This window comes from Yarrowia lipolytica, chromosome 1C (genome assembly GCF_001761485.1).
Source record: "Yarrowia lipolytica chromosome 1C, complete sequence".
Lineage (NCBI taxonomy): Eukaryota > Fungi > Ascomycota > Dipodascomycetes > Dipodascales > Yarrowia > Yarrowia lipolytica.
In genome coordinates this window covers 480,193-504,030 of record NC_090772.1, presented here as the reverse complement: position 1 = coordinate 504,030, position 23,838 = coordinate 480,193, and the positions used below count along the sequence as shown (strand labels likewise).

The window sequence follows — 23,838 nt, the reverse complement described above, 5'->3', positions numbered from 1 at the left end:
AATTGATTAGATGTATTTTTCATTATTTTGTAATTACATAATACTGTATATTGTATGTATTCCACCTATTCGTTTAGTTAGTATTTAGTTGACATTTAATTAATTCTAATTAGTTAAGGTTACAATTATGGTGGGGATTTAGTTGGGATGATGGTTGAGATGAGGGAAGCAGAATGGTCTGCTCTAGACAGCCTCCCTCGCCGCTAGAACTGACATATAGATTTCTGGTGCATTATGTAACCGATAGAGAAATTCCAGGTTCTCCTCCATGTCTTCAATGCTCAACCACACTTAGTTTGCCACTCCGCGGTCATGCCGAGGTATGTTAAATGTTACATGAGTATGTCCGCTGTGTAAAGGGTAAAGGGTATAACCCCGCTGTTCTGTCCTACTGCATTCTCAACATGTTTCCCAACAGTTCCTTGGTATCCACTCTTGACCCGGTCTATGACTATTGTAGCTAGTGTGAGATAAAGGACTAGCCCTGTCTATTAGTTCCTACTAATGGCTATTCCGAGCTTACTGCATGTACTGTAGTAGAAATATAGGTCAAGTGCGAATGACGTAATTTTCGTTAGTGACACTGAATTTGATCATCAGAGTGTTTTCTGTCATTATCATTTCAGCGTGGCAAATTCATCTACATCTACCATTTCTCCCCCTATTTAATCCATTTTATACCGCAAAAATGCGTGCCCTAGCTTTTATCAACGCATCTACCCCACCTTATCACGTGGCGCACGAGGTGCATAATCGTGCAGAGCAAAGATGACGTCAACCGAGGGGGATGAGTGAGTAACGTGGGGCAGGGCATGTGGACGTGGACAGGGAGACATGTGACCAGCCCCCTGAATACGGAGGGGTTGTGTGTGTGTGGCGTGACTTTATGAGCAATTATGTCTCCCCACGTGATCCAGAACACGTGACCGGAGCGCCGTGGCTGCCTTTTCGTCCCGTTGTGGCGGTATTTAGTTCAATCTCTGATTGCTTTCTGGTATGGACATTTCCCGGGAGCTAATAAAGTAAGGGTCATTTGATGTCATCTTTGCGTGTCCCTTTTAGGCACTCTTTGGCCGTGCAAATGTTGTTAAATGGGAACCATGATTGGTGCTTATTTCCCGCAGTCATGTGGCAAACGGCGGTCCAAGGGCGGGCCACAGAGGGGTGTTGGCGTGGCTGGAGGCATTTGTGCGGACAATGTTATATATAGAGGGTTTCTCCCTCCCCATTTTCTCTATCCGGTCTATATTTTTATCCCTCATACCTCAATCATTGCGGTGTGATTGTTTTGGTCTTCCCCAGCTATCTTAAAGTTAAATGCGTTGATAAGGCTTGTTGTGAGATAACGTGCATACGCGTCACACACATCCATAAATAAATCTTGCTACGCGACTTTGACAACTTGTACACTTGTACACTTGTACACGACTCCCCCCAAACAAGACACCACACGCTTCCAAACACACGCTCCCAACCAGCCACTAGCCACCATCCCACCTAGTCACACACTGCCCAGACACAGAAACACAGACAAAGTCTCAGACACAAACACATCCACATTACTATCGGTAGAGTCCTTCCCGCCCTACCACTTGCATTGCTGCCACATAAATTGCGGCACGAAACACATCCATAGAATCGCAGAGTCTCTGAAGTCACTTCACCACTAAGGTACTCACCGTTCACCACACCGTTCACACATACCTTATCACCACTGAGGTACATCACTACAGCCTCACTACCAAGGTAATTTTTCCAAGACTCACTACACCACCTCTCCACAATGTCATACCTGTCGCCCTCTTCTTTCTACTCCTGGCTTTCGGGATCCAAGAACAGCCAGCGTGACACGGCAGAGCAGCTCTCGACAGTCAACGGCGGCCTGGTCCCCCTGGACCCCAACCAGCGGGTCGTCACAACCCTGGAGGACGACGACGAGTACGCAGTCGTGGGGCTGCGCAAGCTCAGTTACGCCGAGGTCGTCCGTCTCGAGGGAGGCAAGGCCACGCCCGTGCCTCGGATCCCCAACCCCAAGGGTGCCACCGCCCAAGCGCCCGCTCCTCTGGTGACAGAGGCCTCCGTGAACCGACGGGCGTACGAGGCGCTGGCGGACTTTTCCGACGAGGCTCTCGGGGATGCCAAGTACGACCCCATTCGCAAGTCCAACCGACGAAAGTCGTTTGCTGGCAAGTAAGTGCATCCTCTACCCGTGGTGCCTTATTTGGCCACGACCCCACGCCCTTCGGAGGCTTTCGTGCGGTGCCTGAGTGATCGTCGGCGCACGAAGTAGCTCATTGAGCGACCCACTAGAGTAGCGATCATACTAGAATGTATAGCAACCCCCAGTTGTAACTATATAACCAATACATATAATACTACATGGCATGGAATTGTGAATTGAGGCTGCCGGACGCAGTTAGAGCGTGTGGCACTCACATACGGGAGTCATGGATTGGTTAATTGCATGTATCACTTTCACTGTACAAGCAAGTACAAGCACCGGTACAATACTTGTTTGGCTGTATAATGTAATATGTAATCTGAAGCGGGAGCATCGATAAGGTAGTTTATATAAGAGAATACGACGGTGGTAAGTGTACGCGTGGTATATGGTCAATTGAGTAATTCTTACAAATGGGTTGGACGTAGTTCTATCCGAAAATAACCTCTTAACTTCTCCAGACTTGTTTTGTTTACTCTCTCCTACGGGGGTTCTATACAGTCTACGGTGTCTTGTTTGCACCTCCAAGGTTATACTTCGATGACGCCTGTATGATACAGCTCTTATCGGAGATTAATGTCTTAGATATATTGGTTGGGCCGTATACACGTGGACGCGTGTGTGTGGGTATAAGCAGTTGATAAGAGGCTGATAGAGGTGCCAGGCGTGTGTTTTAATTGCATGTCTGATTTTGGGTGTGGGTATGGTCTGTTTGGGTTTTAGTTTAAGAGTCTAAGTAATACCGGGATTACTTTGAGTTGGTTAACAAAACAGGGAACGGCAAAAAAATTTCAAGAAATACCACTACAAGAAGGCTCACGTGATAAAAGTGGACGTTATCAGCGACTAACCGGAGAACTTGTCCATTCTAAGCGCAACACAACTATACTAGACGCCCTAGGGATGGCATTCGGAGCTGACCAGATTAGGAGATATGTGAAGGGAGGGATTTTAAATGGCGTCGAATCGTGTCAAAAACGGTACCACAGAGATATCTAGGTTGTGGTGAGTTACTCTGAGTAGTTTATATCGTGATAAAACCATCATTAAATGAGATATCAACCTATTGATATTTCTTCAGAACTGAGCTAACTTAACGTGGGGGGGGGGGGGGGGGTCTAGGGGTCTGGGTGCGGTCCCTGAAATATTGATAAACATTTATGTTGCATACGAGATTCTGGTTAGTTAGATTTGTTTCATCACTACTTCTATGCTTCTGTTGTTTCCTCCGTGTTCCGTAGGGTCATCTTATATACTTGTATTATATGCATGCTAATTATCTCTTCATATTTACCCATTCCCACCTACAAAAGATCAACATTCTTGGGCTTGAACTTCTTACCTGATCTGTCTGCGGTTCTAAACAGGAACCGAGACCCGATAATCTCAAATTCCATTTCTCCCACATCAACATGCACAATGAACCGAGTTCCAGACTTGTCCACAATCTTGAGTCCTCCTACCTGTGTGTCTTTACCAGGGTTATCCAGCTCCATTCCTTCCAGGCTATCCATCTTCTCAAAGCACTTTCCTCCCTCACACACAATAACGAAATTTGATTTCGCTTCCCACGCCACAATACCAGTCAAACCGACGATAGAGGGGTTTCTGGCCTCAATAACTGTGATTTTGGCACCGTTGAAGTCCGCCGAAGTGAGTTTCTGGGCGTAGTTCATCTTCTTGGCCGAGTTGATGTCGTCGTCTCCTTCCTTGACCATCAGCAAGTCAGTAATGTACCCATTCCAGAGCTTGTTGAGTCTTGTGTAGGTTGAGTACTTTGGCAGTTGACGCCACGACTCCATTTCCTTCTTTGTCACGGTGGTATCACAGCTTTTGGACCGGTATATTCTCTCCATGACACCCTTGATTGTCTTTTGATGAGTTTTGGCGTCCTTCAAAAACTGCGAAAGGGCCACCCGTGGTTTGTGGTCGTTGAGCAGACGTTGTTTTTTGGTTCGCGGCGTCTTGACAATCTCCTGAGGCGCCTTCCATACCTCTGCAACTCCCGTTTGGCCCTCATTTGGCGTCAACACCAAAATCGGTTTCTGTGTTCCTCCCATGGAGTATCTTTGCGAGATCAGCTCGTCAATCTCACTACCCCGATATCCCGCTTGCTTCAGCAGCCCCTCCTCGATGCTCAGTTTTTGCTTGTTGATGTTCATGGTGATGGGTAGAAAGAAATATTTGAAATTAGCTCGCATTGCATTCTTCAGATCATAGAACTGTGGAGGTGTCCATCCAGAGATATATTTTGTAGGGTAAAAGCGTGAAATTATTGCATCACTTGAATATATACTAGACTATCTGTAAAATGAATATTTTATCTTCTCGATATCCAACCTGAAAGGGAAAAATCCAACGAACCTCAAATTTTCCCAACTAAACCAAGTATTATCTGTGAAGGATATGCCTCTGTGTCTTGTATTGCGCACATATGACTGATTCCAATGGACGATACGCGCGCAAATTCTGGATTAATTCCTATCAGAACATCAATTATGACATTTTTGTTGTATTTTAGTCAATTCTACTCACAAATTGTTCTTCCCCACCTTCCCACATAAAATCTGCACCACCAAAATAACCTCCACTCAACATCACGGTTGTTCACCAACTTCATCAAATCATGATCCGACGAATACAGACATTAAGAACCATCAAACGACCTCAAATATGTTACACAAACCGACACCAGCATCGCTACAACTCGACCGTGACCCTAGAGACCATTGCATCCCAACCAGGACCTCAGATCTTCGTTTCGGCCATTTCTGATCCATTTCTGAATCTCGCGTTGGAGGAATTTCTGTACGACCACATGCCTGCACGTGATCCGAAATCTGAACCCAATCCCGATCCTGACGCTCTTTCCAACAACCGATTAGTCATCTACGTCAACTCTCCCTGCGTGGTAATCGGACGAAATCAAAATCCCTGGCGAGAAGCCAACATTCCTGTGCTCGAGAGTCTTCGGATTCCAATGATCCGGCGGAAATCCGGCGGTGGAACAGTTGTACACGATCTGGGAAACGTCAATTACTGTTTTATGACGAGTAACGAGGATTTCTCGCGAGAGAAGCACTCCAAAATGATTATGGAGAGTGTCAATGCAGTTGGAGATGCGCCGGGAGGTCCCAATGTCGAGCTGAAGCTGAATTCGCGCTTTGATATCGTCGATATTAGTGACAACAAGGTATCTGGATCTGCATACAAGATTCAAAGACACAAGGCGTACCACCACGGAACTATGCTGTTGAACTCGAAACTTGACGTGCTGAAGGCCTTATTGCATCGGGGAGAGAACCTGGGCGTCATCGAGGGCAACGGAACGGCATCTGTCAAGTCACCGGTCACTAATATTGGTATGGAAAAGAATCTGTTTATTGAAACAGTCATCAAGGGCTTCTCTGGCATGTATGGAGTTGATTTCGAGGACGAAAGCGGGCCTTTTGTGCAACTCAACGTGATCCAGCAGTCGGACTTACCCGAGAAGGTATACAACACCGCCGAGGAGATGAAGACGTACCACTGGGCATATGGACAGACTCCCAAGTTTACCCACGTGATCAAGAATGATGATCTGGACGTGGAAGTCGAGTTTTTCGTGGAAAAAGGAATTCTGAAGGACGTCAAGGCCGATTCAGAGCACCTGCAGCAGTTCAAGTACCTTAAGAGTGTGGCGCAAAACGAGGGAGTTCAATACATTGGAGGAAAAATAGCGGCTTTCGTGACAGACGAGAGGCTGGGAGACTGGATTGCCAAGACAATTGATGGAAGTGGAACGGAGAAGGAAGAGATTGTGCTAGTTGGAAAGAAGGAAAAGTCTCTGAAGGATATGCTAGGTTAATTGAGTACGTACACAACACAAGAAGAAGCACAGGAATAAATCAACCAGGCATGCTGCCACCAAAAACAATGAGTCCGCAGCCATTGCAATATCTGCCTTAACACGAGCGGGAAAAAAAACAATTTGCCCACTACCAGAATTGAACTAGTGGCCTTTGCATTACGAGTGCAACGCTCTACCCCTGAGCTAAGAGGGCGGGATTGTGTCGGCTAAACCTTGTTTTTCTAATCTGAATGCAAAGGAAGGAAAAAGTCACGTGATCAAATCTTAAATAGAAGAGGGCAATTTTGGCGAGGAAGCGGTTGTGATATGGAGATGGGACAAGTTTGAACACTTATTCTGGCCCTGGACGTTAACGATGGCTACTTTAAACAATATTATCGAGAGCAACCGGTACTAATATTGGATCATTTATGTATTTCAGACTCGAAGTTTAAATTGATGTACATGCCCTGAAATGTATTTTCCTAGAATTAAAAAAAAAGAAAGAAAAAGGAAAAAACTGAAAATGAATACAAGCCTTGGGCGCTAAAACTGGTGACAGGTGTATGAGGACTCACAAGCAGTAGAAAGTCCTACATTCTGATCATTCAGATACAAGTACTCGTACTGTACATATGTGCTGTAGTGGTATTTTAATCAACTTCCTGGATTTAATATTCAATTTAAAATGAAGTCTCATAAATATGTATCTGGTAAGCATTTACATACACTAAAAGTACACTCCTACACCCAACTACAGAAATCAGTACATTCCACTTGTACCAAATCAATGACACCTACGCCGAAATCGGTACTTATATTTACAACGTCTACATGAGGGTGTAAACCCCAAGTATACTGTACCAGAACGCTAGTCTTCGGACTCAAACAATATCCCTCCACTTCCACTCGCCCCAGGTGTACACCATATGTCCAAATTCATCCTTGTCGTCGACTTCTCCTCCTCTCACTCTAATGAAACCAGCTTCATCCAGCAGCTTCCAGAGCTGTTCTCGCACCTCATCGAACTTGCGTCGCAGAGGAACACAGATAACAGCTCTAGAGTCGCTCTTTCTGTCCAGAAACTGCTCGAGCATGTCTCTGATCCACGGAGGGTGGTTCTCAGAGTATACTGGGTCTGCCAGCACAACTGTAGTGTACTTGTTTGGGGTTGTTTCGTCCTCCAAGAACGAACCAGGGTTAGTCCAATCAAGTGTACGGGTCTTGAAGTTTTCAATTTTGTTTTCGACAAAGTTGGTTTCGAGGTTCCCAACGATTTCGGGTAGATCAGTAGCGATGGTAGGGTGACCAAGTAGAGATGTAGCAATGCCACAGAGCCCCGTGCCGGATCCTAGCTCCAGGACTGTGTCCTTCAGCAAATCAGGAGTTGATACGAAGATTTGAGACAATACGAAGCTCGAGCCCCAGGTTTTTAGACCGAGAAAGTCGCCCGTGAGAGGCGGCTCTACCAGGGAAATGGTGGGAAGTGTGTCGATTTCGATTTTGCGCAGCATTTTGGGGTTGGCAGTTCGACCGGAGCGTTCGGCGATGCGTTGAGCGGCTTTTTGCCAGATTTCGTCTCGCTGATCCTCGTCTTCAATCCATGCCAGAGGAGAGGCACATAATGTCGTGAGCCACTGGTAGAAATTATGGGGGTCGTTTGACACGCCGCTCTCAAAGTTGTGGATCACATTTTGGCTATGCTTCTCGAGAAGAGTGATCAGCTCGTCTGCAGACGGCTTTGTGTACAATTGCGGAGGGTCGGGTTCGGTCATAATGGTGGTTTTGGAGAAGTGAAATATTTAGCCTTTGATAGTGCTGCTGATATGTGAGCGTGGGGTGAGGTGGGGGACATGGGTGTCATTCAGATAACATCTCTGTGTGGCAAGTACTAAGGGATAATCGGTTGGGATTGTCTCAATTTCTGCTTATTGACTTGATTGAATGTAAATTTCATCGTTTCCACCACATTTTTGAGACATGTTCTGGCCAATCGGGGCTCAATCATGGAAGAAATAGTTAGAAGAAATAGTTGATATTTATAAAATTACTGGAGGACTACAGTATAATACTTGGTCAGGAATGAGATAGTTATAAAATTTATAAAAGAGCTAGTAGAGAAGTACAGTACAGTACTTGAACTTGGACGAGAGGAATCTGACGCCTTGTGTGGCCCACAGATCCAACAAGACGAAAGCTGCAACGAAGAAACTAAACTGAACATTTGCTCTGATGAGAAAGAGGTATATTAAGACCTGTAACAAGTAAATACCACCTGCTTCCTGCTGACAAGGCCCATGAGTTCCCTACGCAGGCTAAACAAAGAACAGTCCCCGATAATGCTTGCTGTAATATATATATATATATATTATATATATATGCTGAACCGCTCTTCCGATCTACAGAACCATCGAAAACCAATTTAAATCAGAAGTGAGACCAGACTACCCTTACCTGACGACAGTTTACAAGTATCCCAAAGGAATACTCCAATTTAGTGGGCCCCGTACCAGATTGAAGTTGATCTTGGAGAGAGTAAGATCTTAACTGTTGCACAGAGTAATGTGCTCTTATCCCTCAAGTTCACCATTGAAGATGACAGTATGAAGAGTGCCGATCCATCGGAGTCGGACACCTTCCCAGGTGAATTTTCTCACGGAGTACATACTGTACATAATGTACATACTTTGCTTTAGACAATAGCTTGGTTGGAAATGTTCTCACCATATGATCGTCTTTACAGCTCCAAGGGGAGGGCATGCTCAGTATATACAGTATTCGGGTATCAAGATCTTAAATATTTAGTCTTATGAGGCTTTGAAATGCCAGACCGAGAAACAACTGAAACCCGAGGGCCAACTTGTTTCTCAATGTGTAGCCCTTGGAATCATCAGGAAGAACATCGAAATGTCTGGTATCACCATCACTTGCAAGGATGTCATTTATTTTCCGGTTCACACTGTTGTTCGTTTCTGGCCCTTCTTAAAGAATATGCTATCCAAAAACTGTCTGGAGATCCGACATGACCCTCCACCTTCAGTTTCCTTCAAATGGTACAGCAGCTGATATCACTAATGTAATATACAAACGCAAGCCCAAAATGGCTTTTTCCATCAATGACCTCTGTTTAGGATGAGAACGGTCCAAGGAGGTATGTAATGATGAAACAAGGAAGTTCCAAATCGCTAAACGGGACAGAAACGACCAGACGTGCAGTCAAGGGCTGGAATGAGAGGAAACTCGTGGAGTTGTATCTCGACACTATTGAGATCTTCAGATAAAATAAGTAGATCATGTAATATATCTCACAAGTGTGCAACTATTGTGACAAGATTTTCTTAATAAAAAGGTATCAAACGGTGCTTCTTGTAGAGCGCTGAGGATAAGATGTAGTTACTGTACATACTGTACCGTTCTAGATCAATAATTCGAACTGATCTGCTGGTACGTCAGCTGGGAAATGGAAGTATCCCACAGTTGGCTCCTTTACCTAAAGTATTTCCTTTCTTCTTACCTGGATATCCACTCCATCATCTCTCCACAAGCTATTTTCAGTTTTAGTTCGGCGGCCCTCAAAGAGCCCGATACCGATAAGACAACCATAATGGGAAGGATCGACGCATGGATTTTGGTCTACCAGGGCGTATATTGGTGTGAGGGTATCTACGGGCTTATAATTAGAGGCTTGTAATCGCACCAGTATATACTCCGCCGCTATTCCTGGACAGTTGGAGTTTCTACATGGCATAGTGCATAAGAGAGAAGGAACCAGTATGTATAACAGCTACTGTGCTATGAGAGCGGAACGTCCAGCTACCGTAAAAGGGATAATGGAAGTATACTCCAAACCAGGATACTAGATATCCCTCTGCTATTGTTATAGAAATGTCTCTTCTGTCTATCTCAAGTGATGGATTTCCAGGATATGCCCTCAAATGCAATCTCGCTGATAGGACGTCACTGGCAAACCCAGACGGGCCATTCACTGGAAGTACAGCACAATAGACACTGTAGCCGCAGGGGCACGAGTACTCGTACAGTACCACAAGCACTTGTTGTATCCAGAAATAGTTCCACCAAGATATTGGGACGTTAATTCGAGGCTGTCCCCCACCCCCCTACTTTGTAGTGCATTTCTGGATTCTCCTGAAGTATCCTCCTGAGTCCTAACTGTAAGCTCTCTAGTCTCAATTCAAATCCGAGTATTGAGAGGGGGTGTCGATGCCGTTCGATTTGCACCTTCCCAAAAGTGAATGTACTTACCTCCCTCTTCCACCCCTCTTGCAGTCTCCCCGGTACGGCAGACACTAGCGATTTGGTCCAAAAAACCGGAGGCAGAGAGCCATTGTCTGCAGTCACCAGACTAGGCGCCGAACCTTGCGACACCTGCAGTTAGCTGGGGTAAGACAGGAAAGTAAATGTTGTGAGCAGCTGTTGTGAGTGGGATTAAGTGGTGAAAGGGGTCACAAAAAGACCGCGAGTGACTCCGTGTGGCCCCACAGAGACGGCCGCCGCCCAACTGGACTCCCTGACACCCCCTTTAGCCCAATGTCACATCCATAAGGTTCGGTGGCGGACTTCGGACAGTGGTCTGGCATTGCACAAGCCAACTTTGTGACCAAGCCCTCACTTTTATTATATATTAGGTATACCCTCCACCTACCACATGGTAAGCGCAACCACCCTCTCTACCCTTATAAGCGGTTGCCAGGCGGTTCTTTGACAACACATTATCACCACCACCACTCAAAGCGACAAATTGCAGCCGCCGTCGCCGCAAAAACCACAACCACAACCCACAATTTCTGCAATCAGCTACAAGTACCACGTCGGTCCACATGGGGTTCGTCTGCTCACATTACTTCGATGAGCCATGCATTTACTGCTGCATTTCGTGCAAGTCACATCTCAGTCGCAACGACGATCTCAAGAGCAAGGTGAGTAGAGGGGTGGCAAATGGCAACCCACGCAGGGGTCTCCAGGTGTAGTGTGTTGGGTGTGTTTGGTGTGGTGGGGGTGTGCTTTTTTTTTTTGGATGCAGTGCCATACGGGGTGTGCTGGAGCTGGCACCTCCCACCACCACCTCCTGTACGTCCTGCTGCCCAACACAATCGTGCACAATCGGAAATTAGGTTGGGAGTGGACCTGGTGACCGGCGGCAAGGGCGCAGTAGCTAGAGAAGGGGATTGGGTCGCTCAATCCGATCAATCCGATCAGATGACGGCGCGTCAAGAAGCGGGCAATTGCACAGTTTCGCTTTTCTCTAGACTAGCACCTTCCCCCAGTCACGTGGTGTCTCACGCTGTGTAGCAGTTGGCCCCATTTAGGCCATGGAAATAAGCTCGCGCCAACTCTAACCTTGGACCAGCTAGATGGACGGACCAGGACGGACCAGGACGGACCCGTTACCATGGATACTAACACAGTCATTCAAGGGCAAGTTTGGAGACGCCTTTCTGTTTGACCAGGTGGTGAATGTGAAAAAGGCCGAGCCCGTGCTCAAAAACATGATCACGGGGCAGTACCTGGTGCAGGACATCACTTGTGCCCAGTGTGGCTCCGATGTCGGCTGGACCTACGTCAAGAGCCTGGAGGAGGCTGAAAAGTACAAGGAAGGCATGTATATTCTCGAGGTGGAAAAGATATGTCTTTCCAAGCGCGACGGCTTTATGCGCGACAGCAGTGTAAAGGAGAGCACCAGGGGCGTTCAGTCGGTTTGGACCTTTTCAAGGGAGAGGTTGTAGTCCAACCGGAGGGCTCTCATTACTAACAGCAACTTTTATTTATAGACTAATGGATGGTATTTTTACGTCCAGTACCGTAATTGTAGCTACAAGTATCCAGTACATATGCACGCCGCAATACACATATTACATATGTAAGGCCTATGTAGAACACAAGGGGGGGGATAGTTTGAGAGCAACCAAGAGCTTAGTTATATGTGCACATACTTTTGCCATCTTTTTGAGCTATAGAATTGATCTTTTATTGTTCAGATTGTCTCATTGTGGCCTGTCGTGTTCCTGTATCATGGTTGCTGCCTCGCCAGACTCCTGGTTTAAAAGATAGACTTTGCGTTATCTATTATCAAGGTTTGTAGAGCCGTGATGGCTGGAAGGAGAACATGGGTCCTCTGGAGCCAGCCATGACGTGGTAATGGAGAGGGATTATTAGTGTCAAATCACGACAGTTAGTGTCTAGGGACACATACAGGTTTATTAATGAGAGTTCCAGTGTTCTGAATTTAGGGTGTCTCGTGTGTCGAACGATGTGCGACAGTATTGCAAACATCTATCTAGACCTGGACGAGCAGATGTACAATACTGTAGTTTGTGAATCCATTGGAAGTTACAAGTACTTGTCCAATGCTGCCTGTAGAGCTCCAAAAACCTGATTCCAGGCCTGAGATGATGAGTGATCTAACCAGCTAGAAATTCAGGTGGCTAAAAAACAGCATCTTCTGATGACTACAATACCTTTTGAGTGTTCTTCACTAGATTCGTGTCGGTTAAGGCCTTCGTTTCCTCAATTATCTTCTTCGAGAAGAATGCTGAAAGTTGAATGTCCAGGGGTGACAACGGAAACGACTGAGACGAAAACGAAAAACACCTGACTCAAATAATGAACACGAAGAGCCCAAATCGTATTCCTTGCTGCTCTAAACAGTAAATGTTTCTCTGAGCAGCCTAGAATAGCCGGAAAAAACTGTGCTGCCTGGGTTTGCATGTTGCTCACACCTCTAGTCACCGAACCTCTCTGAGTGGTACACTGCTTGTATTTGTAGCACAATTACTTCATAAATCCAGTGCAAAAACTAAGAAATGTATTTTCTGATCGCAGTTGTACTCATCCTCATATTCCCACGCGATATCAACGTCCTGCGTGTCCGAATTCACTGTTGCAGTAGTTTGCCAAGGCTACATTTCTAGTGAACTTTTTGTTGGCGTCAATTCTTGAAAAATTCGACGAAACTCGGAAAAAATCTCAGCTATCATGAAATACAAGGTAACTATACCCGTGACTTCAGTTAGGTGGTAGAGTAGCATACACACCATATGACGTAATATAATCTGTGCCTATAATTTTGCAAACAATATTTGCTTCGAACCAGTATACAGCACTGTACATTTGTAGTGGTACCATATTGCTGCGATGTCTCATGAGCTACAGTGCAAAAACGTATAACATTATGATCAAATTACTTCTCATAACTATATATAAATGATGGAGCTGGCCGACTTGCTTTAGACGACAGGCACTTGAACCATACGACTTGCTAAGCTTATGGTGACCATTACGACTGGTTGCGCTCGGCATTACTTCTTCTGGTTATCCTCCTTCAGAGAAACAATCTGGTTCAGAACAATATCCTTCTCAGTAGAATCCTTATCCATGCAAAAGTATCCCACTCGAAGAGCCTGGAACCGCACACTCTCGGGGGATCCCTTCTTCTCCTTGCCAGTATGCTCACCAGTGACCCAAGGAGAGTTCTCCTTGACGTCGTAGAAGCCGGGCTCGACAAGAGCATGCTTGTGGATGACCTCGGACTCCTCAGCAAGATCTGCAAGGTATCCATCGGGGTGGCCCTGAGGGTTCTCGGACTTGAAGAGCTGCTTGAAGATTCGGGTCTCGGAAATCTTGACGGGAGACTTCTTGGCAGCACACTCGGGGACCCACTGGATGTATGTCTTGGGCTTCTTGAAGGGAATGTCGTTGTCGAGATGGCAAATCAGCTCGGTGATGTTTCCAGCAGCATCCTTCTTGACCTCCTTGAGAGAAATGTTGTGGGGCACCTTGAGCAGACCCACGGGCTGAGTAGCAGTGAGTCGGAAGAACTCCTTGCCAGCAGACTCCTCAAAGTCGCTTCGGTCAATGTACAGCTCTCGGGTGAAGGGCACCTTTCGCGACCGCTCGTCATTCTTGCCAAAGGGCATGTCAAACTCTTCAAAGTGGTCCTCAGGCAGGTTCTCAATGGTCACCTTGACGGGGTCCAGCACCATCATGAGACGAGGAGTAGTGTCCTCAAGGTACTTCCGCACATTGTTCTCAAATCGAGAATGCTGAATGTTGGACTCGGCAGTGGTGACACCGAGAGTGGAGACAAAGTTGAGAATGGCTCCAGGAGGAATACCTCGCCGTCGAATAGCGACCAGAGTGAAGAGACGGGGATCATCCCAGCCTCGAACATGACCCTCAGAAACGAGCTTGGCAATCTTTCGCTTGGAAAGAACGGTTCCAGTGATGTTAAGTCGGCCATACTCTCGCTGGGCTGGTCGGTAGACGTCCACAGCGTCACACAGCCACTCGTATGACTCACGGGAGAGGTAGAACTCGGTGGTACAAAGCGAATGCGAAATATTCTCCAGCGAATCAACCAGACAGTGGGTGAAGTCGTAGGTAGGGTAAATCTTCCACTTGTCGGCAGTTCGGTGATGGGGAGCGTTGAGTACTCGGTAGGCAACCAGATCCCACATTTGGGGGTTGGGGTTGTTGAGATCTTGCTTCATTCGCAAAACTGCCTCTCCGGGCTTGTAGTGGCCGTCTCGCATCTTTCGGAACTCCACCAGGTTCTCCTCCACGGTTCTGTTTCTCCAGGGAGAAGGCACTCGCTCGCCTCCTCGAGATCCCTCAGACACTCCTCGGGAAGCCTTCATCTCCTCGGCGGTCTGGTGACACACAAACGCACCTCCACACTCGATCAGCTTCTCAGCTAGGTCGTACAGCTCCTGGAAGTAGTCCGACGAGTAGGTGACCTTGTAGGGCTCGAAGCCCAGCCACTCAATGGTCTCTCGAATGGAAGTGAAGAATCGCTCCTCCTCGGCCTCAGGGTTCGTGTCGTCAAATCGCAGGTAGCACTTACCCTTGTTGAACTGGGCATAGCCAAAGTTAACGGTGATGGCCTTGGAGTGGCCAATGTGCAGGTATCCGTTAGGTTCGGGAGGGAACCGGGTGAAAACCTGGCCCTTGGTGGCCTTGAGATGCTCAACCATTCGCTCCATGTTGGCCTGAGGGTTCTCTCCAGTCTTGTGCAGGTTGCCCAGGAAACCGGTGGTGAACATGGCGGTGGCAGACACCTTCTCAGGCTCCTCCTTCTTGGCAGCATCCTTGGCAGCAGGCTTGGCCTTGGGCGCCTTCTTCTTGACGAGATCTCGCTCATCCTTGGGTCCCAGAAGCTCCTTGAGCTGCTCGTCGATCACGGGCTTAAAGTCGGCAGGGTTGGCCCACTTGAGAGCAGGGATCTTCTTGGCAGCCACCATGACACCAGGCAGGGCCTTGTATCGCTCCTCCTCGAGCTGAGCCTTGTTTGCGGCAATGTAGGCGGCAATCTCACGATAAACGTCGTCCCGGGTGACCTCAATGCCCACGCCAGCAGCCTGATCGAGGCTCTCGGAGCTGTGTAGGTCCTGGGCCCACTTCCAGGCGGCGTCCAGCTGCACGTTGGTCTTGATTCGGCCGTCGGCAATGGCAGAGGCGACCTCATTTCGCTTCTTGATCACGGCTTCATCCTTGGCGTCCTTGGAGGACGAGGCGAGGTTGTGGAGTAGAGCAGCTCGCTTCTCGTCCTTGCCCACGTTCACTACGTTGAGAATGTCGTTGAAGGAGGCGGCGACCTTTTTGTTTTTCAACACCTCCTTGATCTTGGGCTCGGCAAAACCGAGATGTTCCAGCTTGGTGCTGAGCTCGGCAACGTCGGACATGATGGTGTGTTGTAGTACAAGTACTTGTAGTGTGATTTGGAAGGAGAGAGATCACGATAGATTAGAGATTGGGGTGACAAAAACTGAAAGTTTAAAATCAACGACAAAACGCTCCATGCAGAGTGGAGTAAGAGGCGAAGAGGCGAAGAGATGTCGGTTCGATTACCACTTGCTGAATTGGCAGAAATGGAATTTTTTCAGATCTGGCTGTTCCACGCGTAGGTGGTTAGCATGTTGGGCATGCGAGAGACAGGCGGCAGTAATTATATGAACAATATCACATTACACGACTCGATTGACCATCCTTGTATTGGCTCTAGTACACTCAGTGTCCCTCTCAGTATGGCTATTGATACTCTAGTTTTCTCATGATATGGAGGCGCAAACAGCTCAATGTGAACAGCAAGAAGAAGATTAAGAGTTCAGACTGAACATGTAATTTATGAAGTGCTTTTACACCAACAATTGCAGCCGAAGCTGTTTTTCAGCGCATGGATCCTTCAGTACCGATGACTCTCCAAAAACAAGATTGGTAACTGTACTTGTAGTTACAAGTGGGAGATTTTTGTCAACATTCTCTACTCGTACGTGTACTGAAGTAACCGGGCCTTGTTTCCCTACAACTCAAGTAGAGTAAGTTTCCATAAAGGGTCCGACGTCTAGCTACAATGTGATAGGAGTCATCGTGTAGACTTGGTCCCGAGTCTTTTCCCGAGAAGAAGACGTAAAATTGGGATTCCTATAGTTCATATACCCAACCGTGGAAGCGTCTTGGTCCTCATTGAATCAAATAAATATCATTAATACAGTATATACATGGGACTGTAGATGTGTCCCTCTCTTCCTTCCAAGTCCAGGCAATGCATGTCAGATCAGTGGTTAAGAAGCCGTTAGAACGGCTGAAATGTGGGCCAAACACCAGGTAGTTTCTATCATGCCGTCTTTGTCTCTCACTCATTTCCTTTCACCTCAAAAGCAGTCTCACCTGTGGCTCAGAAATGGTCTTGAAGAGCACTCCGAGATCCAGGAAAATGAGCAGCTGGACGAGCAGAATGAGCTGGAAGAAGTTCCATTGGGGCGCAGTTTCTGTGAGGTCTGCGACTCGATGTCGGAGCCGGGAAAGGACGGTTATTGCAGGAAATCGCGCTTTCAGGCCCATGGCGCGTGGATTTGTGTGTCTATGGTGATGTTGTGCTGGTAGGGTTACCTCTCAACGGTTAAATGCAGCCTATCTCCGAGTCTCCGATATAATGTGTGGAGATGAAAGGTAAAAAATATATAGAGGGCTGTGAGAACGGTCCAAAAGGTTCCAAAGAAGGCTCAAAGTTCTTTTTACTGCGATGAGCAGATGATGTGGACGAGGGCAGGATGATATTATGCTACTAGTGGCATTTCAACGTCGATTTTAGTGCAGATTTGGTCTTCCAGTGGCGTTGTGATTTTTTCGGATTAACTACAAGTAGTTGCATACCATCCGATCCGGCACCAGAAGACGCAACAGCACAGTTCACAGAAAGCTGATAAGGTAGCGATGTCGGTACTCGTCACACTACCAGACCCAGAAAGGTAACATCTGTTCGAAGCCAAGCCGTGGTTTAGTTCCGTAGCAAATACCTGAGTCTAGAATGTGCTCGACCGGAGGGACTGGGTGTTCACGTTGTATGGATCCTTGGAGGAGTGTTAGACTGGAATTCCTCCAGACAACGACGTCATAGTCACCATTAGCACAGGCTGCTACTGCATGGTTACGTAGGTACTGCCATCGAGTAGCACCACCCTGGACAAACTCGTATAAACATTCTAGAAACACCTTAACGGTGAGTGCAGAGTTTGGTGGTCATGGGATGGAACAACAGTGGCGAATGAGAAGCGGAAAGAAGGAACCACGGACACTTAGCCAGGGAACTCTGTAGTGCCGGGAAATGTGTGGCATGAAAGACACTGGAGACTGAGGAGCGTCCGATGCAAGTGTCACACACAGTGACTCACCTTGGACAGAGTTGGATGTGGGGTGTGTTAGGTATCATGGTCTAACAGTCGCTGTAACATGTAGATGTCGAGGGCATAGTCGAATAAGTTGTGTATCGGTAACCGCAACCGATATTATTCACGTTCCGTAGTTGGTAGATTTTTTTATGGCCAATATGGTCGAGTTCGTCCGTGACCTTCGGCAACTCACCGCTTGTGTGTTGATTCAGCCTCGTGATAACAGCAAAGTTCACTCACTGCCTGAAGCCAAACCTGAGGGGTTAGAACACCTTTGGCGAGGCGAGGTGAGCAACTCTGTCTGCGGTCCATGTTCAACATGTAACGTGAGAGTGGCTGTTCACCAGTGTACATGACAGTGCGCAGCTTGCTGCACCGAATGCACATGACAGGCACATGAGGGTGTGTGGAAGGACCGATGGCGTGTGCTGGAATTGGTGCTACTGCAACAGCTGTCGCTAATTCTTTGGTAGAATCAGTTCAGACAGCATCTGTCACACGATTACCGGTGGCGAAATCTTCCGCGCACTAACCCACGTTCACTTGTGTGCATCTGGTTCTGCCGCTCAAGTCCGATCCGAAACCTTGGGTGTAGTAACACTAAACAATAATAACATCATAACAGTGGTGATAAAGGCTTGCTGAGACTGAAAGTTGGCGCGTTGCCAGAACACACAACATTACCGCTCACACAAGTCATTGGCAGTGAAGAGGTGGACAAAACAAACGACAAATTGCAGCACTGGTGACACAGACCCAGAAACAGACGCAAATACAACCACAAAGCACGTGACCAACCCCTCTACACAGCTTGTAATCGCCGTTGCACGGTCTACCCCCCGTCAGACCCCTGTCAAAACAATCAGACTCAGACGACGACTTCGTCTCACCAAGTGACAAAAAGACATTTGCATCATCCTACAACATGATCATTGCAAAGTTCTCTCGAAAAATCAACCCGCTACACCGATCCAAACGCCACGATCGAAACCCACCGTCCGATGGCCGTCTGCCAGGTATATCTCTGGAGGACGTGTCTCAGGTGGCACCTGCCCCTCCACCAAAAGACCACCGGTATTCGCGCAAGTCAATGGACGAGGACAGCAACGAACGACGGCGCCTGCGGCATTTGAGTCCGTTCAGATCGTCGGAAAAACGAGCGTCTGGAGAGTATCTTCGCCAGGCTGAGAAACCCAAGACAAGAGGAGCAGGAGAGAGACGACCCGGAAGCCAAACCGCAACACCCAGCCCGCCGCCGGTCCCCCACACCAACCCGAACCCCAACAACAGAGCTTCCCTCGACATGAACCGTCCAGACCTGCCCGATCGAGGTCCTCCCAAACCCTCACGCCCTGCCACCGACGACTCGGCCGTGTCTAATGCGAGTTACTCCACCGTAAGTACCTCCTTTGGCGCAGGACACAGCCAGAGCCCCTCGTACCCAAACCCCGGTAGCCCCAATCGAGGGAGCCCTAACATGGGACATCGCCGAGGAAGCCCTAAGAGCAGCCCTAAGATGGGAAGCCCTAACATGGTCCATCCTAACCTGGTGCACCCCAATCCAGGCTACCCTAATGGTGGCCGTCCCATTCAAATCCCTGGCCAACATCAGCAGTACCCTAGCCCTGGCCAAATCCCTAGCCCCGGTTCTGCTGGTGCCAAAACCACCGTCAAGTCGCCTCTGATGCGGCCCGATTCGCCCGACCAGCCGGTGCCCGATATGACCGACTTCAACCGGTCTTTCCATGTGCAGAATCCCGGCAAAGTCACATGTGGATTCGAAGACATCTTTCTTCCCGTGGACGTGGAGAAGCAGGAGCACCACCGACTTGAACATCTGCAGTTCCGACACGAGGACTCACTCAAATTGCATCACACGCTGCAGAAACAGCTCTATAACAAGCCTGGAGACGTGGTTCTGGAGTTCTATGATGTGACGGTCTACAAGGAGGACATTGACAACTTACAGCCTGGATACTGGCTCAACGACAACAACATTTCGTTTGTCTACGAGTACCTGGAGCGTCTGGAGATTATGCGGGCCGGCTTCCAGTCCCAGATCTTCTTGTTACGTCCGTCTATGGCATTTCTGCTGGGCCAGGGAGACCCCAAAGAGGTGGCCGAATTTCTGCCCGATTTCAAGCATGCATCCTTCATATTCTTGCCCATCAACGACAACAACAATGTGGAGATTGTCTCTGGTAACCATTGGTCGCTATTGGTGGTTTCTGTGGAGGACGGAAAGGCCATTTACTACGACACTGTGGGCGAATGCAACATTGCAGCCGCGCGGAACGTTGCTGATAAACTGGGTGTTGTTCTCGGCCAGAAGCTCAACTTTCTCGTTGCTCCTACTCCTCAGCAGAGCAATGGCAGTGACTGTGGAGTCTATGTGTGCGAGATTACCTCTTTGCTGCTGAGGCGACTGCTGTACACCGAGGGGTTCATTGATTTGGGTATTTCCAATCTCACCTTTGTTGCCGATGCAGGACGAACATTCATCCTCACTGCCATCTTGCAGCTGATCTCGATGTTTGGTCCCAAGATTCGGGAGCGAATTGAGTGATTGGAGATTGATTATTTTGGTTACATGCATGTTAGTAAGCGATTTGGATGTTTCTTGATCGACCATTATGGAGTGTTATTTGCATCTAGTTAGAAGGAATATATTTATGATAGATTTCGAGCCCACATTGTAGTGAAATCAAGCTATTTCGTAATTGGCGGAACACTGTAGCTCCGTAAGCACCAAACTGAAAAGAGTAGATCTGTACAGGTTGGAAGCACATTAGTAAAAGTACTAGTTATCTTACTGATAACTTTAGTTGCGGTTGTGTTGTGTCCCTAGCGAGTGTTGAACAACAACATTCACAGTAGACAGTACTAATTTCTGCTACAATACAATACAGTACAATCGTAAGTAATGAAAATGCATAAATTATTCCTTCCACAGCCTTCCTACAGTACAATTCTCCACCCTCAGCCAGTTCGGGTTGTCTAATGCAACTGTTGACAAAAGTAATAGTTCAGGTTGGGAACATGTCGACCCTCCGAACACTTGAATCCAACCCCAAACTCCACATTAAACGCCTCTCCCTGATTAGTGTGTGCAAAATGGCACATGGAGTCCAGTAGGCCCTTGTTCAGGAATTCAGGGCGCAAATCGTACCACTTGACCTTCTGCCAGGCAGTAGCGGCTTGGTGAGTGAGCCAAATGGGGTCATCAAACGGGTATTGCTTCATGCTAATATCGGCTCCATAAATGACTTTTCCCATGAGCATCACATCATCCGGTTTGGGCGCACATTGGTCTCCAAAAAACCGAGCGTCATTGTGAGGAAATGAATGCACAGAATCATCAGACTTGTGATCCTCAACGTACCCAGGGTACTTGGCGGTGACTCTTCCCGCTCTCTGGCCTCCTCTCAGAACAGGCTCAAAGACATAATCCTCCCACAGCTCGCCATCGCCAAAAGAAAGACTGATTTCGATCTTCTCAAAATTGAATGTCTTACGTAGCATGAACGCAGCATGCCCCGGGCCCATTTTAGGCACCTGAATGTGTCGAATCTTCTCAACTTCACCATTTTTGTACACATGATCGGTAGTGAAGGGCTCGTTGGATGTGAACTTGTCCCGTGACTCGACAAACGCTGCATAATCCATGCCATTGAACTCCACGTGTCTTAGAAGAGAGGGATATTTTGCTGAGAGATGCGCTGCACGTGGATTGACTTGAAGATCACGCTCTACAGGTTCATCATAGCTTGCTGAGTCATCCTCCTTTTCTTCTTCTTCTTCCTCCACAGAGTCATCACCAATGTCTTCCTCAATTATCACATCCGGCACAGATGTCTTCTCAGCAACATGTAAATCACCTGATTGAATTCGGGACATAACAAACTTCTCCTTAGGGTCATTTTCGTAGTCACGTGACTCTTCAACAAGCCCCCAACTCGCAAAATAACCAAGTTCCAGCACCAACATGATCTGACTAAACTTGGTAGCCATGCACTGGTGTCCGGAAATGTCCCCCTCTGAGTAGCTGAGCAGTTCTGATGTCAGTGGCGATTCCGGCAGTCGGGCTACGTAATCTTCTACCGCTTCTTTCACTCCCTCTTCATTTGACGCACTGATTTGAACGTCAGGAACAATCACCTTCTGAGACACATGACACAGTGCCTCTGTGTAGTTGGCGTGTCCAGCCACCGGCCCCTGATCTCGTGGTGCTGTAAAATAATGTGCTCCGTTTTTGTGTCCCAGATCAATGGTATCATCATACAAGTTGTGACTGGCACCTAGCCTGGTAATGTAGTTTGTGAGTCTCCAGTTGTCGACAAAGTGGCGTTTTTTCGGTGGTAAGCTGAGCCAGGTTCCAAATATCACGAGGAAGACGATGAAAGGCAGCAGCTTGCGTTTCGAGATCATTGGATAGCCGTTTGGGTCACTTTCTTATGGCGATAGTTGTGGTAAACACGATAGAACTGACAGACCACGTCGCAGATGGCGGAGCCAAAAATGAGTAGAAGCTCCAGTTGTATCCCCGCTACTAGCAGCCCACGCAGACGTCCAGACTAAAGGGTTCGGAACTATTGGACTAGTTTATGCGGCCACCGTACCAGATTTAGCAGGGGTGTAAAATGCCGAGTAGTGGGCGTAATGAGAATCAGAAAACGATGACAAGATGAGGGAGATGTGGAGATTCGATTTGATAGCTCTTGTGACAATTGGTACAGTATTTCGGCTGCTGTCCGGTGCTGATGTTGGGGTCGATGGAAGAAGGTGTGTGCAGTAGAAAATGTGGGCTAATCTAAACTCAACTACTTTTGTTGGAGATCCGCCTGTACAGTATTACAGTAACCTGTACTGTAGACAGTACCAATGTAAACGAACAACGCCAGAGGACATAGCGTCGTGGAGAATAACGGGTCACGTGACATCTATCCCCTTTGAGTTTCTAAACAACTTATTGAATCATTACTCAAACTTCCATTATCAGCATATTAACTAACGTCGCGTCGTCATGGAGCATGCACTATATTTGTATACTGCACTGCAGAATATGGCTGCTCATTACGATACCCGTACAATCAAGGACTGTCCGGTGGTACAAGTATTTGGCTCACGAACCAAACTGCCGCAGTATATGTATCATTCTGTAGTTCCAAGAGAGCGGGTCACAATGATCAGACCCAATCTTTTTGAAATTTCGCATGTCTCCAAATAAAAGCAACTTCTTGAAAAACCCAGCCACATATCTCTCAATACATCTCCAATTGACACAAAAATTGCACCACGAGATTCCTCTCGAAGTAAGCATTCTTTTGATACCAAGAAAAATATAATAATTGTTATCTAATCATCTTCTGCTACAGGTTTGTACAATATGTACTGTACTGTGTACTGTACTTGTAGTCAGCCACCAAAACTCACCCACTCACGTTAACCTTCTCAAATCACGTGACATCATCTAGCCCCAAAATACTCCTCGACTTCATTAGTCACATGACCTACCTCCAAACACCACGTGCTTGTATCCCACGTGGATAACGCTTCTCATGAGACCTAAATATTGAGATATTACGGGGAGTGGCAAACCCTAACCCAGCTATACACCTTCATGGCAGTGTCCTAAGGTGTCCTGCCTGGTGTATACTCTGTTTTTTTATTATAGGGAGTTTTAGGGGTGGTAGGGAGACGGTGAATACCTGATTGAATAGCTGAGGTTTCAGGCAACATTTTGACAAAATATTATTGGCAATTTTGCTCATTATTTCACCATTTGAGCGGGTATTTCCCCTTAGTCTACCTAAGAGGCAGCTACTTGTAGCTACTTGTAATTAGCGTTGGCGGCATTTGAGGGAGCAGATATGGGGCTGGAAAGCTATCACATAGAGAAAATTGAAAAAATCAAAAGTATTGCTTGAGCTGCAAATAATCCTTCTGTGCTTTTTTTGTCTTCATTACGTTACTATTACACTTCTTTAATCGACTCCTCATCACAGCAACTCCACACAATTTAAGCCTTTATCTCCAGAAGTTTATCTCGGAAGGTTAAAATAGGGAGGTGCAGTATCACAACATACAGGCATAACATCCGACCT

The 23,838-nt window shown here is 47.2% G+C and overlaps 10 protein-coding genes and 1 non-coding gene across 11 annotated transcripts; 5 read left to right on the top strand and 6 right to left on the bottom strand.

Annotated features, from left to right (window-relative positions):
- Window positions 1–1,783: 1,783 nt before the first annotated feature.
- YALI1_C05022g (uncharacterized protein) lies at window positions 1,784–2,194 on the top strand (the record flags this gene model as incomplete). Its single annotated transcript, XM_501414.2, has 1 exon — window positions 1,784–2,194. The coding sequence occupies one exon, from the start codon at window positions 1,784–1,786 to the stop codon at window positions 2,192–2,194; it is 411 nt and encodes a 136-aa protein (XP_501414.2).
- Window positions 2,195–3,525: 1,331 nt separating this feature from the next.
- YALI1_C04996g (uncharacterized protein) lies at window positions 3,526–4,422 on the bottom strand (the record flags this gene model as incomplete). The annotated part of the gene is made up of 1 exon (XM_501413.3): window positions 3,526–4,422. The coding sequence occupies one exon, from the start codon at window positions 4,420–4,422 to the stop codon at window positions 3,526–3,528; it is 897 nt and encodes a 298-aa protein (XP_501413.3).
- Window positions 4,423–4,847: 425 nt separating this feature from the next.
- Window positions 4,848–6,068, top strand: YALI1_C04991g (uncharacterized protein; the record flags this gene model as incomplete). Its single annotated transcript, XM_501412.3, has 1 exon — window positions 4,848–6,068. The coding sequence occupies one exon, from the start codon at window positions 4,848–4,850 to the stop codon at window positions 6,066–6,068; it is 1,221 nt and encodes a 406-aa protein (XP_501412.3).
- Window positions 6,069–6,192: 124 nt separating this feature from the next.
- On the bottom strand, window positions 6,193–6,264 carry YALI1_C04977r. Its single transcript has one exon. It is a non-coding gene; the product is annotated as a tRNA-Thr (tRNA).
- A 670-nt stretch (window positions 6,265–6,934) lies between these two features.
- YALI1_C04962g (uncharacterized protein) lies at window positions 6,935–7,825 on the bottom strand (the record flags this gene model as incomplete). The annotated part of the gene is made up of 1 exon (XM_501411.3): window positions 6,935–7,825. The coding sequence occupies one exon, from the start codon at window positions 7,823–7,825 to the stop codon at window positions 6,935–6,937; it is 891 nt and encodes a 296-aa protein (XP_501411.1).
- Window positions 7,826–9,960: 2,135 nt separating this feature from the next.
- On the top strand, window positions 9,961–10,446 carry YALI1_C04938g (uncharacterized protein; the record flags this gene model as incomplete). The annotated part of the gene is made up of 3 exons (XM_068282200.1): window positions 9,961–10,078; window positions 10,122–10,155; window positions 10,203–10,446. The coding sequence occupies 3 exons, from the start codon at window positions 9,961–9,963 to the stop codon at window positions 10,444–10,446; spliced, it is 396 nt and encodes a 131-aa protein (XP_068138301.1).
- Window positions 10,447–10,888: 442 nt separating this feature from the next.
- YALI1_C04925g (uncharacterized protein) lies at window positions 10,889–11,794 on the top strand (the record flags this gene model as incomplete). The annotated part of the gene is made up of 2 exons (XM_501410.3): window positions 10,889–10,987; window positions 11,477–11,794. 2 exons carry the CDS (start codon window positions 10,889–10,891, stop codon window positions 11,792–11,794), a joined length of 417 nt encoding a protein of 138 aa, XP_501410.1.
- Window positions 11,795–13,366: 1,572 nt separating this feature from the next.
- Window positions 13,367–15,748, bottom strand: YALI1_C04882g (uncharacterized protein; the record flags this gene model as incomplete). The annotated part of the gene is made up of 1 exon (XM_501409.3): window positions 13,367–15,748. The coding sequence occupies one exon, from the start codon at window positions 15,746–15,748 to the stop codon at window positions 13,367–13,369; it is 2,382 nt and encodes a 793-aa protein (XP_501409.3).
- A 1,217-nt stretch (window positions 15,749–16,965) lies between these two features.
- Window positions 16,966–17,217, bottom strand: YALI1_C04868g (uncharacterized protein; the record flags this gene model as incomplete). The annotated part of the gene is made up of 2 exons (XM_068282199.1): window positions 16,966–17,083; window positions 17,132–17,217. 2 exons carry the CDS (start codon window positions 17,215–17,217, stop codon window positions 16,966–16,968), a joined length of 204 nt encoding a protein of 67 aa, XP_068138300.1.
- A 1,442-nt stretch (window positions 17,218–18,659) lies between these two features.
- Window positions 18,660–20,300, top strand: YALI1_C04853g (uncharacterized protein; the record flags this gene model as incomplete). Its single annotated transcript, XM_501408.3, has 1 exon — window positions 18,660–20,300. The coding sequence occupies one exon, from the start codon at window positions 18,660–18,662 to the stop codon at window positions 20,298–20,300; it is 1,641 nt and encodes a 546-aa protein (XP_501408.1).
- A 431-nt stretch (window positions 20,301–20,731) lies between these two features.
- Window positions 20,732–22,162, bottom strand: YALI1_C04818g (uncharacterized protein; the record flags this gene model as incomplete). Its single annotated transcript, XM_501407.3, has 1 exon — window positions 20,732–22,162. The coding sequence occupies one exon, from the start codon at window positions 22,160–22,162 to the stop codon at window positions 20,732–20,734; it is 1,431 nt and encodes a 476-aa protein (XP_501407.1).
- Window positions 22,163–23,838: the final 1,676 nt, after the last annotated feature.